General features: G+C 47.2%; 1 protein-coding gene across 2 annotated transcripts in view; it reads right to left on the bottom strand.

Moving 5' to 3' along the window:
* Positions 1-14,189, bottom strand: part of fryb (furry homolog b (Drosophila)) — a 439,334-nt gene that overhangs the window by 203,868 nt on the left and 221,277 nt on the right. For both annotated transcript variants that reach the window (XM_070892324.1, XM_070892325.1), the window contains exon 27: positions 10,215-10,375. In XM_070892324.1, coding sequence (XP_070748425.1) covers positions 10,215-10,375 — 161 coding nt within the window. The remainder of the gene's footprint in view (positions 1-10,214; positions 10,376-14,189) is intronic.

Here is a 14,189-nt window from a genome sequence, read left to right as displayed (position 1 = left end):
GCTTGACAAATCTTCTGGAATTTTTTGAGGATGTAACTAGTAGAATGGACAAGGGAGAACCAGTGGATGTGTTGTATTTGGACTTCCAAAAGGCCTTTGACAAGGTCCCACATAAGAGATTGGTGTGCAAAAATAAAGCACATGGTATTGGGGGTAATGTACTGGCATAGATAGAGAATTGGTTGGCAGACAGGAAGCAGAGAGTCGGGATAAACAGGTCCTTTTCAGAATGGGAGGCAGTGACTAGTGGAGTGCCGTAGGGCTCAGTGCTGGGGCCCCAGCTCTTTACAATACACATCAATGATTGGATAAAGGAATTGAGTGTAATATCTCCAAGTTTGCAGATGATACTAAACTGGGTGGCGGTGTGAGCTGTGAGGAGGATGCTAAGCGGCTGTAGGGTGACTTGGACAGGTTAGGTGAGTGGGCAAATGCATGGCAGATGCAGTATAATGTGGATAAATGTGAGGCTATGCACTTTGGTGGCAAAAACGTGAAGGCAGAATATTATCTGAATGGCGGCAGATTAGGAAAAGCGGAGGTGCAACGAGACCTGGGTGTCATGGTTCATCAGTTATTGAAAGTTGGCATGCAGGTACAGCAGGCGGTTAAGAAGGCAAATGGCATGTTGGCCTTCATAGCTAGGGGATTTGAGTATAGGAGCAGGGAGGTCTTACTGCAATTGTACAGGGCCTTGGTGAGGCCTCACCTGGAATATTGTGTTCAGTTTTGGTCTCCTAATCTGAGGAAGGACGTTCTTACTATTGAGGGAGTGCAGCGAAGGTTCACCAGACTGATTCCAGGGATGGTTGGACTGTCATATGAGGAGAGACTAGATCAACTGGGCCTTTATTCACTGGAGTTTAGAAGGATGAGAGGGGATCTCATAGAAACGTATAAGATTCTGACGGGAGGGGACAGATTAGATGCAGGAAGAATGTTCCCGATGTTGGGGAAGTCCAGAACCAGGGGACACAGTCTTAGGATAAGGGGTAGGCCATTTAGGACTGAGATAAGGAGAAACTTCTTCACTCAGAGAGTTGTTAACCTGTGGAATTCCCTGCCGCAGAGAGTTGTTGATGCCAGTTCATTGGATATATTCTAGAGGGAGTTAGATATGGCCTTTACGGCTAAAGGGATCAAGGGGTATGGGGAGAAAGCAGGAAAGGGATACTGAGGTGAAGGATCAGCCATGATATTATTGAATGGTGGTGCAGGCTCGAAGGGCCGAATGGCCGACTCCTGCACCTATTTTCTATGTTTCTATGTTGCTATAGTGGCCTTCCGATCCCAGCCTTCTGTTCCCATACGATTTCCCACCTGCCCCCTCCCCCACCTGCCTCTGATCCCTTCCTCCATCTTCTTTGCCCCCTAGCTTCTCAATCTGGTTGGCTGCGGGCACGAAACAGAAGGCAGGGGTCGAAATTCATGGATGCCGTCTGTTACCGCGCGTGGGAGGCTGCTAACGGGTGGCAAACGCTTACTATCATCGGTGAGTGGCGTCGACACCTTGACCTAAATTCAGTCGGCTCTTTGGCAGAGGCACCAAGAGGTAACACTGCGCTGGCTAATGCCACCCGCGTGGTGATGTCATCCAGCGTACACCTCTTTGACGCCTCTGTCATGACATTTGCTTTGTACAGTTGCCGTACAAACAGGCGGCTGTACAGCCAGGAAAAGGTTGTTGGAAAAGAGTGGATCTCGGGCGGAATTGCCCAGAAAGGAAGGTAAGTTTTTCTCTATTTATTTCTGCATGTTTTCATTAGTTTTAAGAGTGGGGAAGTGTGTGTGGGGATCCAGAGAAGTTTTAGTTCTTTTTTTTCTTCTTCCCGTACTTTTTCTAGCATGGCGGCATCCTCCCGTCGGGAAATTCAGTCGGCTCCCTGAGCTCCTGCCCGAGAATGAGTGTGCAACACTGCTCTCTCATCTTTGGGCATAAAAACTGAATCTAGGACTTTGAGGTTTTGCCTAATGCTCAGCGCTAAAATCAGCACTCAAGCGGTGACACCGCCTCAAAAATGGCGCTATCAAATTTCGACCCCACAATTTTTAAAATCAGGCCCGATGTTAAATTCGGCAGGGCCTGAGGGAAACCCATTCTCCAAGGTTTCCCAACCGCAATCCAGATCCCTACCAAGCTCCAAGTTAAAATCTTGACTGATGACTGTTAGGTATTTACATGCTTTTCAAACCCTTTGAGTATAACTGAATAAATAAAAAGGGCTAAAAGTTCGATAGCCTCCAAAAACAAACACGGGGATCGCGATGCGCAATCGGCCTGCGCAAGTTGAAAGGACCATCGTGCTGCCTGCTAATTACACTGATTGCGGCTGAATGCACTGCTGAGTGGCTGAACGCATAGCAGGGGGCCCAGGTTCGTGCGATGCTAACGCCACTTCAAGCTTGCCTCCACTTATTAAAGGCAGTCTGCACCTCTTAAAAGGGAGGTGCATTCTGCCTGCAGCAGCTCACACATATATCACTGCTGCAAGCCTTACACCCACATTTCACTGCCAGCTATTCAACCATGACAGGCACATCATCCGAATACATTACATTTCACACTCACTGACACACTTCTCTCTCTCTTGCAGGGCAAGGTGGCTCATAACGATAGGCAGCAGCAGCTAACTGGCGGGTGGTGGGGGAGGTGGGGGGGACAGGCAAGCCTGCACATCCTTACACAGCTGGAGGAGATGGTGCTCAACATTACTGAGGATGTGGCGAGCGGTGAAGCTGAAACCATTGAAGGTGATGGTATGCTCATACCGAATCCTCCTCCTCCCCACATCCCACTTACCCCTCATCCCACAATCTCTATTCACTTCCAAGCTGCTGATGGTGTAAGCATGCATAATGTTGCTTTCCCCGCTCCCTTCACCACAACCTTACCCTTATGCCTTTCTCCTTTCAGATAACCAAAAACTCCAACCTGGCCAGCCAGTGCAAGAAAAGCAAGAGCAGAGTGAGCAGGCACCAGCTTAGATACTGGCACTCGCTGCTTGAGACACCCACTCCAGTGAGTACTGGAGGGCTTCTCCCAAGCAGTCAAAGCAGCGGAACTGTTGCTTCAGCATCCTGATGGTCTGCTCGATGAGGTTCCTCATGGCAGCATGGCTCTCATTATATGAATGCTGGCCACGAGTAGTGGGATTGTGCAGGGAGTCATCAGCCAGGTATAGGAGCATATAGCCTTTGTCGCTGAGCAGTCACCCTCGAGTTCTACGTGGTGGCTGGAGGATTGCTGGCACAGTGGGCTGGTGCCAGGATAGCAGGCATTCACCAGCATGATGTGCTGGGCGTGGTCGCACACCAACTACACATTAAGTGAGTGGTATTCATAGTGGTTACGATACATCTCACTATTGAGATGCGATACCCGCAAACCACGTGTCATAGAAACATAGAAACATAGAAAATAGGTGCAGGAGTAGGCCATTCGGCCCTTCGTGCCTGCACCGCCATTCAATGAGTTCATGGCTGAACATGCAACTTCAGTACCCCATTCCTGCTTTCTCGCCATACCCCTTGATCCCTCGAGTAGTAAGGACTACATCTAACTCCTTCTTGAATATATTTAGTGAATTGGCCTCAATAACTTTCTGTGGTAGAGAATTCCACAGGTTCACCACTCTCTGGGTGAAGAAGTTTCTCCTCATCTCGGTCCTAAATGGCTTACCCCTTATCCTTAGACTGTGACCCCTGGTTCTGGACTTCCCCAACATTGGGAACATTCTTCCTGCATCTAACCTGTCTAAACCCATCAGAATTTTAAACGTTTCGATGAGATCCCCTCTCATTCTTCTGAACTCCAGTGAATACAAGCCCAGTTGATCCAGTCTTTCTTGATATGTCAGTCCCGCCATCCCGGGAATCAGTCTGGTGAACCTTCGCTGCACTCCTTCAATAGCAAGAATGTCCTTCCTCAAGTTAGGAGACCAAAACTGTACACAATACTCCAGTTGTGGCCTCACCAAGGCCCTGTACAACTGTAGTAACACCTCCCTGCCCCTGTACTCAAATCCCCTCGCGACGAAGGCCAACATGCCATTTGCTTTCTTAACCGCCTGCTGTACCTGCATGCCAACCTTCAATGACTGATGTACCATGACACCCTTTTCCTCCATTGCACCTCCCCTTTTCCTAATCTGTCACCATTCAGATAATAGTCTGTCTCTCTGTTTTTACCACCAAAGTGGATAACCTCACATTTATCCACATTATACTTCATCTGCCATGCATTTGCCCACTCACCTAACCTATCCAAGTCACTCTGCAGCCTCATAGCATTCTCCTCGCAGCTCACACTGCCACTCAACTTAGTGTCATCCGCAAATTTGGAGATACTACATTTAATCCCCTCGTCTAAATCATTAATGTACAATGTAAACAGCTGGGGCCCCAGCACAGAACCTTGCAGTACCCCACTAGTCACTGCCTGCCATTCTGAAAAGTACCCATTTACTCCTACTCTTTGCTTCCTGTCTGCCAACCAGTTCTCAATCCACGTCAGCACACTACCCCCAATCCCATGTGCTTTAACTTTGCACATTAATCTCTTGTGTGGGACCTTGTCAAAAGCCTTCTGAAAGTCCAAATATACCACATCAACTGGTTCTCCTTTGTCAACTTTACTGGAAACATCCTCAAAAAATTCCAGAAGATTTGTCAAGCATGATTTCCCTTTCACAAATCCATGCTGACTTGGACCTATCATGTCACCTCTTTCCAAATGTGCTGCTATGACATCCTTAATAATTGATTCCATCATTTTATCCACTGCCGATGTCAGGCTGACCGGTCAATAATTCCCTGTTTTCTCTCTCCCTCCTTTTTTAAAAAGTGGGGTTACATTGGCTGGTACCATGGGGAAGTTCGATATCCTGGCAAAGCCACATGTGCGCTCCTACTGCTTCAAGTCCCCTCTTCTAGCTTACAGAGCCTCTGTGACCTCTCAGGTGCAGTGATGAATGGCGAACTGTGGGAGTTTGTTATGTCGCCTGTTTCAGCCTGGAAAAATCCACTGGCAAAAAAATTCTGAGCCAAGGTCACCTTGAAGGCCACAGACAGATTCGTCGTCACCCTGCTCTGAGGCTGCAGGTGGAAGAGTTCTGTGACCACCTCCTTGGTGAAGTGAAGCCGCCGAACACGCTGCTCCTGGTTTAGGTGCAGGTAAGAGACGTGCTCCTTGAAGACCTTAGGTGGGTAAGACCATCTGCTGACAGCCCTCCTCCTCCTCCTCCCTCTGCGAGCAGCTTGTCTTCTTTGTTGCCTCTGCTCCATCTCCCTGTCACACTGCAGCACAAGGGGGACTGCAACTAGAGCCCCCATGACTGGGAGCAAGTGGTGTAGCCAGAGGCCTTCCAGTAGCAGCCAACACCTTCGCAATATCTTCCCAATGTCCTGCAACACTCCCCGCACACTTTATCAACTTTTTAAATCTCTTCCAGCAACCCAGTACTCTTACAAACACTGCAAGAGCCATTGCATATCAATAAGCAACTAAGCTGCAAGTTGGATGTATCCCTCTAATTAGCGCTGGTTGGGGAAGGTGGGGATCCTTCGTGCAGCCGAATGCATGTTCAGCTGTGCATGTTTAGGAGAGGGCGTTGAATGGAGCACTGACGTCATGATCGGTCTACTCTGCATAGTGCTGGTGCACATATGTACTGCCCATGCTATCATCCTTATCAAGTTGGAGCTCAGTGCGGGCCGTGCCAGAAATGGGCGGAAATGGGGCAGACACCATGTTTTCATTCAAAACCAGCCAAAACTACGAGTGTTACAGAGCCAAATTTTGCCGCCCAGAAACCTGAAGATGTCTAATACTTGTACATTGTGGCACTATTGTTGATCCCAATCTGCGCTCACCAATGGAATGTAATATTAGTTTTAGCCAATCCATATTGTTGAATAGCGATGACCAAGAGAGAAAATTATTCAGCCACATCTTAGCATCTAAACCCCTAATGCAGGATGGACGTCGCAAATACATCAACAGCATGCTGGTATTAGAAAGCCTTATCAAACACCAACATATCTATTGCTGCTGAGCAATACATTATCAGGAAGCATGTTTACTATAAAGAATGGAGATAATGGGCTCCATGGCGTAGTGATCAGCTAAAGAAAGCAACTAAGTTAACTAGGATATGCTTGCCACCAATTGCAATAAGGATCCACCTACTAATCTCAACTGATTGCTAATCTGATTGTGTTAACTAATGATAGGCCGGAATTTTTACCTGCGAAGCAAGGTGGGTGCGGGGGCGGCGGCGTAGCGGGTCGGCTTCATGCAGCACTCTGCAGCGCGCTGTCAGCTTGTCTCTAACTGAATTGGATCAATTGAATTAGGCCTGCGGGGTTCCCAGCCAATTAAATGGAGCGGGTCTGATGACACTATCGCCTTGAGCTCAGATATTTAAAGGGGCTTTCCACACATCACACTTGACGGTTGTGGGAGGAGAATCAGAGCACTTTGGCAGAGGTTTTTTTGTTCAGAAGCTAAAGATTTTCCATCTGAGACTTGAGGGAAGCATGCATTCCCAGCGGCAAATGGCAGCGACCAGGTTCTCTGACTCCTCCCTGGAAGTCCTGCTCTTGCACCCATCCCCTGTTTTCAGGGGATGGGTGTAAGAGACCTTTCAATGAGACCAAGAGGGCATGGTTGGAGATCACAGAGGAGGTCAGCAACATGGATGTAGTCAGACGGACCTGGATCCAGTTCTGCAAAAGATTTAATGATCTCATGAGGTCAGGAAAGGCGAGTACAATGCCACATTCAACTACATCCTGATGTGCGTGTCACTCCATCCCCATCACTCTTCCTTCCCAAGCCTACTCCTGAATGTCAATCATCACACCGACCTACCTTGCAAGGTACACCCATCCCTCTCTCTCTATGCACCTACACACATCCCCATCTGACTAACCACCACTGACAACCACCCTCGTCCGAATGCTATCATAGGAAGTAACGCCACACAAGGAGGCCATTTGACTATGTCAGGCCACTTCCTCATAGTCACCCTCTACAGATTTAGCCCATCCATTCCTTACACCTATTCCATCACTCTCACTCAAAGTTCTCCTCTTTCCCTCCTTGCAGAAGAAGAGAGCCCAGAACAACAGGGAAAGTCAACGAACCGGAGGTGGCCCTCCAATTTACAACAACTTGACTCCAGCAGAGGAGGAGGTGCTGCAAATCACTAGAGTTGCAGAGCTACTAGCGGTAGGAGATGGAGAGAGGGGGAACTCCCGGCAACCTTGTGACAGAAGTAAATATCATACAGCCACATGGCCAGAACAGTCACTCATGGTGACTTGATGCCTGCAGGCAGTGAAATGTCATCATGTGCATAATGGTAACATTGTGCATTCTTATCATTACATTTCTAATTCATGTCTTTACTCTCCCACAAGTCCATCACGTGACCCTCCCCACTGTCCAGCCGGAGGAAGAAGACTCCTCCTCAGAGGAAGCTGCACTCACTGAGCATGCGCAGTCACCAGAGCCATGCACACCTAGCCCTTGCAGTTCACAAACACTCCTGATGTGGGGGTGCCTTGATGGGCACATGGATGCAGCTGATGATGCCGTGCACCTGTGGGAAGCCAGCCAGAGCCACAATGTCGAGCGCCCGCTCAGTAACACTGGCTTCATCAGTGGCAAAGTTTACATAATTGGCTGACTTATGAAACATGGCATCGGTCACTTGGGTGATGCATCTGTGGGCGGCCTACTGCAAGATCCCACAAATGTCTGCTGCAGATCCCTGGAAGAAGTCTGAGGCAAAGAAGTTGAGGGTGGCGGTGACACTGACAGCCACTGGTAAGGCGTGTCCACCAGGTCCTCTGGGCAGCAGGTCTTGTTCCAGCAAGCCGCAAATGTCTGGCTCGGGCTATTGTGACGAGCTGGCACAATAGCCTGAGCCTCCCGAAGCACTGCTACTCAGTCGTGTCCAGGGAGCTCATCCTCTGCCTGTGTATCCTGTGTTGGGGTTATCGCCTCTGGCTCGGTGCACCCCTGTGCTGATCCCCTCTCTCCTGTGGAGCATCAGGTTGCTGAGGAGAAAGCTGCTGGTGTGGTTGCTGCTGCTGCTGGTATTGTTACTGCTGCTGGTGTGGCTGCTGTTATTGGTGCTGGGGCTCACCTTGGTCTGATTCTGAGGTCACATAGACACATAGACATAGAAAATAGGTGCAGGAGTAGGCCATTTGGCCCTTCGAGCCTGCACCGCCATTCAATGAGTTCATGGCTGAACAGAAGTGAGCCAGCATAAGCGGCACCCATGCTGATCTAATAAATGCCAGGTGAAGTACAATCCTCCAATGTACTGAGAGTGACTAGCAATGTGGTGAGAGTGGTTGAAGAAATCACCTGCAAACTCCTGAAAGCTAAATCTCTGCACAAAATGGTATCAGTCAGAGCTTTTCCCTTAGGCAAGGAAACAAGCGCAAGGTGTGTGAGTATTTATGTGCTTTTTCCAGTTGTCACTTAATGAGCTTGCACAATGGCCACTAAACTTCTGCCTCCCCTTCACAGGCGAGGTTCCCAAGGCATGAATCCCATGTGCAACCAGTTAAAGTTCAAACAGGCATTAAAAAAGCAGTTAAGGGTCTGTAAATGAGCAGTTAAGAACCTCAATGAGGTCACCCGCTTTTCCCGGCATGCTTTGAAACGCGCCCGAGTGAAAGGTGGAAGTTTCTAACTCGCTGTCAATTTCACACTTTTAACCGCTAACCTGCTCCCTAACCCACAGACTCTGCAATGTGAATATTTCAGCCACAGTATTTAACACTATAAAAGGATACCTCCAGTCCCATAGCTAGTTTGGTGCCAAAACCTTTTGGATGCATGTTTTAATATTTCTCTTCCAATCATTATAAATACAAAAACATACAATTAACAGTTTATACATTTCAAAATTAAACCATCTTCCTGAGAATGGGGGAGTTGAAGTGGTGGAAGCAATCTCACGAATGCAAGAAATTATGGTAAAAACACAAGGAAATTAGAGACTGACTAATGTTTGAGACAATGGGTTATATTTTCTTCTTTCCATTAATGCTACAAAAAAGGTCAGCATGAGTTTACATTGGGGAAAACAGGGGGGACGAAATTGCCCCTTTCCTTAAGTCCTCAACACTGGAAATTGGCGGCCATGTTGCGGAGTGCAATGGTCGGCGACTTTTCGTGTAATGGCCGCTATTATCAAAATTCTGCTTCTGTGTTATCCCGGTGGTGACCCGTTCCTCACCCTCCCGCTCCGCTGCTGCCAACCCGTCCTAAGGGCATCATCAGAGTGCGCACTGTCAATCTACCCACTCCCCCCACTGATGGCGAAATTCCGCCGTGGAAATCTGCCTCCCACTGGGCGGTGCCATAATAAGTTTTTTCGCGCCGGTCCAGTAAGGCTGAGGCTTTCTGTAATGGTGGCGCGGCTCTCCTTAATGGGGAAAACCTACTGCCGCTATCGCCATGTTTTTTTTGGTTGGCCGACTCCTACATCGGCCCGACAATTATGCCCCTGGGTTTGGCTGGGCCGCCAACAGTCAGCCTGGCACTCCCTCTTGGGTGCCAGGCTGCTGGCCCGGCAGGAACCCTCCCTGGTGGCCCAGTGGACCGAAGTTTCAAGATTGCACAGGCTCTTCCCTTTAAGTGAAGGGGAGAGCCATGGTGACGTGGCGCCGTGATGACTCCGCACCCCCCCAACTTCCTTCCCTCTAGAGTGGTCACTGCTACATATCCCCCATTAAGAACGACTTCCAGATTCGAGTGAAAAAAAACAAAGAACGGAATTTTGCTCAATAGGCGACCTCAACCACTGCGGCAGTAAAAACCATAGAAACGGGGTGCATGCGCCCCTTTTCGGGTGGGGGGGGCAAATTTGGCCCCAGTATTATCTGTTAACACCAGTGAACAGAGGAAAATATACCCAAATAGACATTTAGTTTCCTTACATTTAAACGTGGACATCTTTAAAAGTTTCTCTTAAATTTGAACTCAAATTAAAAGCTAGCAAAAGTTATTGTGCAAATATAAAACTACTTTAGAAAAGGTCTTGCATTAGGAAGAGAAACAAGTTTGCAAAATGTTATTCAAAGAATAGAACAATTTTATTTAATCTTTTAAAAATCTTGCTGGATATAAAAAGCTTACTAAATTATTAAGAAAATGTAATGTGGAATCAATCAGACAAGCGAAAACATACCTTTAATGCACAGTACTGGTATCTTGTAATTTGGTGGTTTCGGTCACTATAACGATCCAAAGGAGTAAACATGACACTAAATGGCCCTGCCCACTGGCTGAACAATATGAAGAGATGATGACGCAAGCTCTGTTGTGGGAATAGGAATCTGCGGTGATGTACTACAGAGAAAAAAAATTATTAATCTCTGCTGAATGAAGAGAAGCCACATGACAGAATTGCTGGAGTGGCTAAATAATAGGTAATTTCTGTGTCATCAGTTATTTGCTTCAGATGACAAATAAGCTATTTTAAAATGTAACATTCTCATGTTAGAGCATGTTGCTTTCATAATTAAGCTTTCAGAATATTGCTATGGTATGCATTACTCCTGGCACAAATGATTTATGGTTGCCTATGTTCTGCTGTTGTGATTTTAAACTATATCAAAAAAATATATATATTTTGGCAACATGGTTTCCATATTTACGAAAGGATATACTTGCTTTGCAGGCAGTTCAGAGAAGGTTCACTAGGTTGATTCCGGGGATGAGGGGGTTGACTTATGAGGAAAGGTTGAGTAGGTTGGGCCTCTACTCATTGGAATTCAGAAGAATGAGAGGTGATCTTTTCGAAACGTATAAGATTATGAGGGGGCTTGACAAGATGGATGCAGAGAGGATGTTTCCACTGATGGGGGAACTAGAACTAGAGGGCATGATCTTAGAATAAGGGGCCATTTAAAACAGAGATGAGGAGCAATTTCTTCTCTCAGAGGGTTGTAAATCTGTGGAATTTGCTGCCTCAGAGAGCTGTGGAAGCTGGGACACTGAATAAATTTAAGGCAGAAATAGACTTTCTTAAACGATAAGTGGATAAGGGGTTATGGGGAGCGGGCGGGAAAGTTGAGCCGAGTTCATGATCATATCAGCCATGATCTTATTGAACGGCGGATCAGGCTCGAGGGGCCGCATGGCCTACTCCTGTTCCTATTCCTTATGTTCTTATGATGAAGGCCAAACAGTAAAGGCTTTTTAAAAATTTCAGATGATGATAGATTGGATCATAGCCTATTAGTGTAATCCAAATTGTATTTTGAAAGTTAGATTGCTCACTGTTATCACACTGCAAAAGCAAAATGAATACTCGTGGGGCTCAATTTTCCCCAATGATTTGCGCTGTTTTTTTTGGAGCAGAATGCTTTTTATGGCGAAAGTTAAAAAACCACAGTTTCTCCGATCAATTTGCACCAGCTCAGTTAGTTACGATTTTTTTAGGTACTTTTTTTTCAGCCAAAGGGGGTATAACCTGCCACCTGCGCCAATTCTGGCCATTTAGTGAAGTTTTGCCAGCTGAGAGTTACTCCAGTTCTTCTTAGGCCAGCATATGTGGCCTCTGCAGAAAAATCTTCTGGAGAGTTCGGGAAATCAGCGCAGATAAGTGCAGCAGGAGAGGTAAGAGAGGGGTATAGAGGGGTGGGTGGGGGGGGGAGAAGCCTTTCGTGTATAGTTAGGTGCGGGGACCCAGAGAGGGGAGGCCATTCGGCCTGGGATAAGGGCAGGGGAGCAGGACCTGCAAGGAGCTAGGGGCTGGGGGAGAGGGAGCGGACCGGGGGGCCCTTTGGCCAGGGCTCGGGGTTAGGGGTGGGTGGAGGAGCAGACTGGAAGGCCACTCGGGGCTATGAGCGGGCAGGGCAGCAGACTGGGAGGCCCTTCGGCCAGGGCTAGGGGCGGGGGAGTGGGACTGGCAAGGCACTCGGGGCTGAGGGCTAGGGACGGGCGGGGGCGGGGGCGTGGACCGGGAGGCCCTTTGGCCAGGGCTAGGGTTGGGGGAAGCAGACCGACAAGGCTCTCGGGGCTAGGGGCGGGCAGTGGAGCAGATTGGCAAGGCACTCGGGGCTAGGGTCAGGTGGGGGAAGCAGACCAGCAAGGCTCTCAGGGCTAGGGATGGGCGGGGGAATCAGACCAACAAGGCACTCGGGGCTAGGGGAGGGCGGGGGAGCAGATCGGCAAGGCACTCGGGACGAGGGGTGGGTGGGGGAACAGACCGGGAGGCCCTTCGGCCAGGGCTCGGGGCGGCAGAGCAGACCGGCAGGTCACCTGGTTGGGGGAGAGAGGGGGAGCGGTCCGGCAGGTCACTTGGTTGGGGGTGCGGTCCGTCAGGGCTATAGTACAAGATGTCTAATAATGTTGAAACGACAAATTTACAAGTATTGTATCTGAATGCACGAAGCATCTGTAATAAGGTAGCTGAATTAACAGCGCAAATAGATGTAAACGGATACGATATAGCTACAATTATGGAGACATGGTTGCAGAGTGACCAGGATTGGGAAATGAATATCCAAGAATATTCAATATTTAGGAAGGACAAGCAAAAAGGAAGAGGGGGTGGTGTGGCGTTGTTAGTAAAGGATGACATCAGAGCAATAGTGAGAAAGGATATTGGCTCAGAAAATCAAAATGTAAAATCAGTCTGGGTGGAGCTAAGGAGCACCAAGTGCAGAAAACATTGGTGGGAGTTGTCTATAGGCCTCCAAATATTAGTGGTAGTGTAGGGGATGGCATCAAACAGGAAATTAGAGATACATGTAGCAAGGGTACTACAGTAATTGTAGGTGACTTTAATCTACATATAGACTGGCCAAACAAAATTAGTAATAATATTGTGGAAGATGAATTCCTGGAGTGTGTATGAAATTGTTTTTTAGACCAGTATGTTGAGGAGCCTACTAAGGAACAGGCTATCCTAGATTGGGTATTGTGTAATGAGAAGGGGTTAATTAACAGTCTTGTTGTGCGGGGTCCTTTAGGGAAGAGTGACCATAACATGATTGAATTCTTTATTAAGATGGAAAGTGAAGTAGTCCAATCCGAAACTAGGATCCTAAATCTAAACAAAGTAAACTACGAAGGTATGAGGAATGAATTGGCTATGATAGATTGGGAGGATTCATTAAAGGGCATGACAGTGGATAGGCACTGGCTAATATTTAAGGAACGAATGCATGAATTGCAACAGTTATACATCCCTTTCTGGCGTAAAAACACAAAAGGAAAAGTGGCCCCACCGTAGCTAACAAAATAAATTAAGGATAGTATTCAATCCAAAGAGGAATTATACAAAGTTGCTAGAAAAAGTAGCAAGCCTGAGGATTGGGAGCAGTTTAGAATTCAGCAAAAAAGGACCAAGAGATTGCTTAAGAGGGGAAAAATAGAGTATGAGAGTAAACTTGCAAGGAACATAAAAACGGACTGCAAAAGTTTCTACAAATACGCAAAAAGAAAATGATTAGTGAAGACAAATGTAGGTCCTTTATAGTCAGAAACAGGATAATTTGTAATGGGGAACAAGGAAATGGCAGAACAATTAAATAAAAACTCCGGTTCTGTCTTCATGGAAGAGGACACAAATAACATCCCAGAAATGCTAGGGAACCAAAGGGTCTAGTGAGCAAGAGGAATTAAAGGAAATGATTATTAGTAAGAAAATAGTGTTGGAGAAACTAATGGGACTGAAGACCGATAAATCCCCAGGGCCTGATGATCTGCATCCGAGAGCACTAAAAGCGGTAGCCATGGAAATAGTGGATGCATTGGTTGTCATCTTCCAAAATTCTATAGATTATGGAACAGTTCCTGCAGATTGGAGGGTGGCAAATGTAACCCCACTATTTAAAAGAGGAGGGAGAGAGAAAACGGGGAACTACAGACTGGTTAGCCTAACATCAGTAGTAGGGAACATGCTGGAGTCTATTATAAAGGAAGTGATAACGGCGCACTTAGATAATATCAACGGGATTAAACAATGTTAACATGGATTTATGAAAGGAAAATCATGTTTGACAAACCTACTGGAGTTTTTTGAGGATGTAACTGATAGAATAGATAAGGAAGAACCAGTGGATGTAGTGTATTTGGATTTTCAGAAGGCCTTTGATAAAGTCCCACTTAAGAGGTTCGTGTGCAAAATTAAAGCACATGGGATTGGGGATAA

This window comes from Pristiophorus japonicus, chromosome 10, assembly GCF_044704955.1.
Source record: "Pristiophorus japonicus isolate sPriJap1 chromosome 10, sPriJap1.hap1, whole genome shotgun sequence".
NCBI classification, from domain to species: Eukaryota; Metazoa; Chordata; class Chondrichthyes; family Pristiophoridae; genus Pristiophorus; species Pristiophorus japonicus.
Note: the sequence above shows the minus strand (reverse complement) of the source record. Positions and strands in the feature narration are given on the sequence as shown.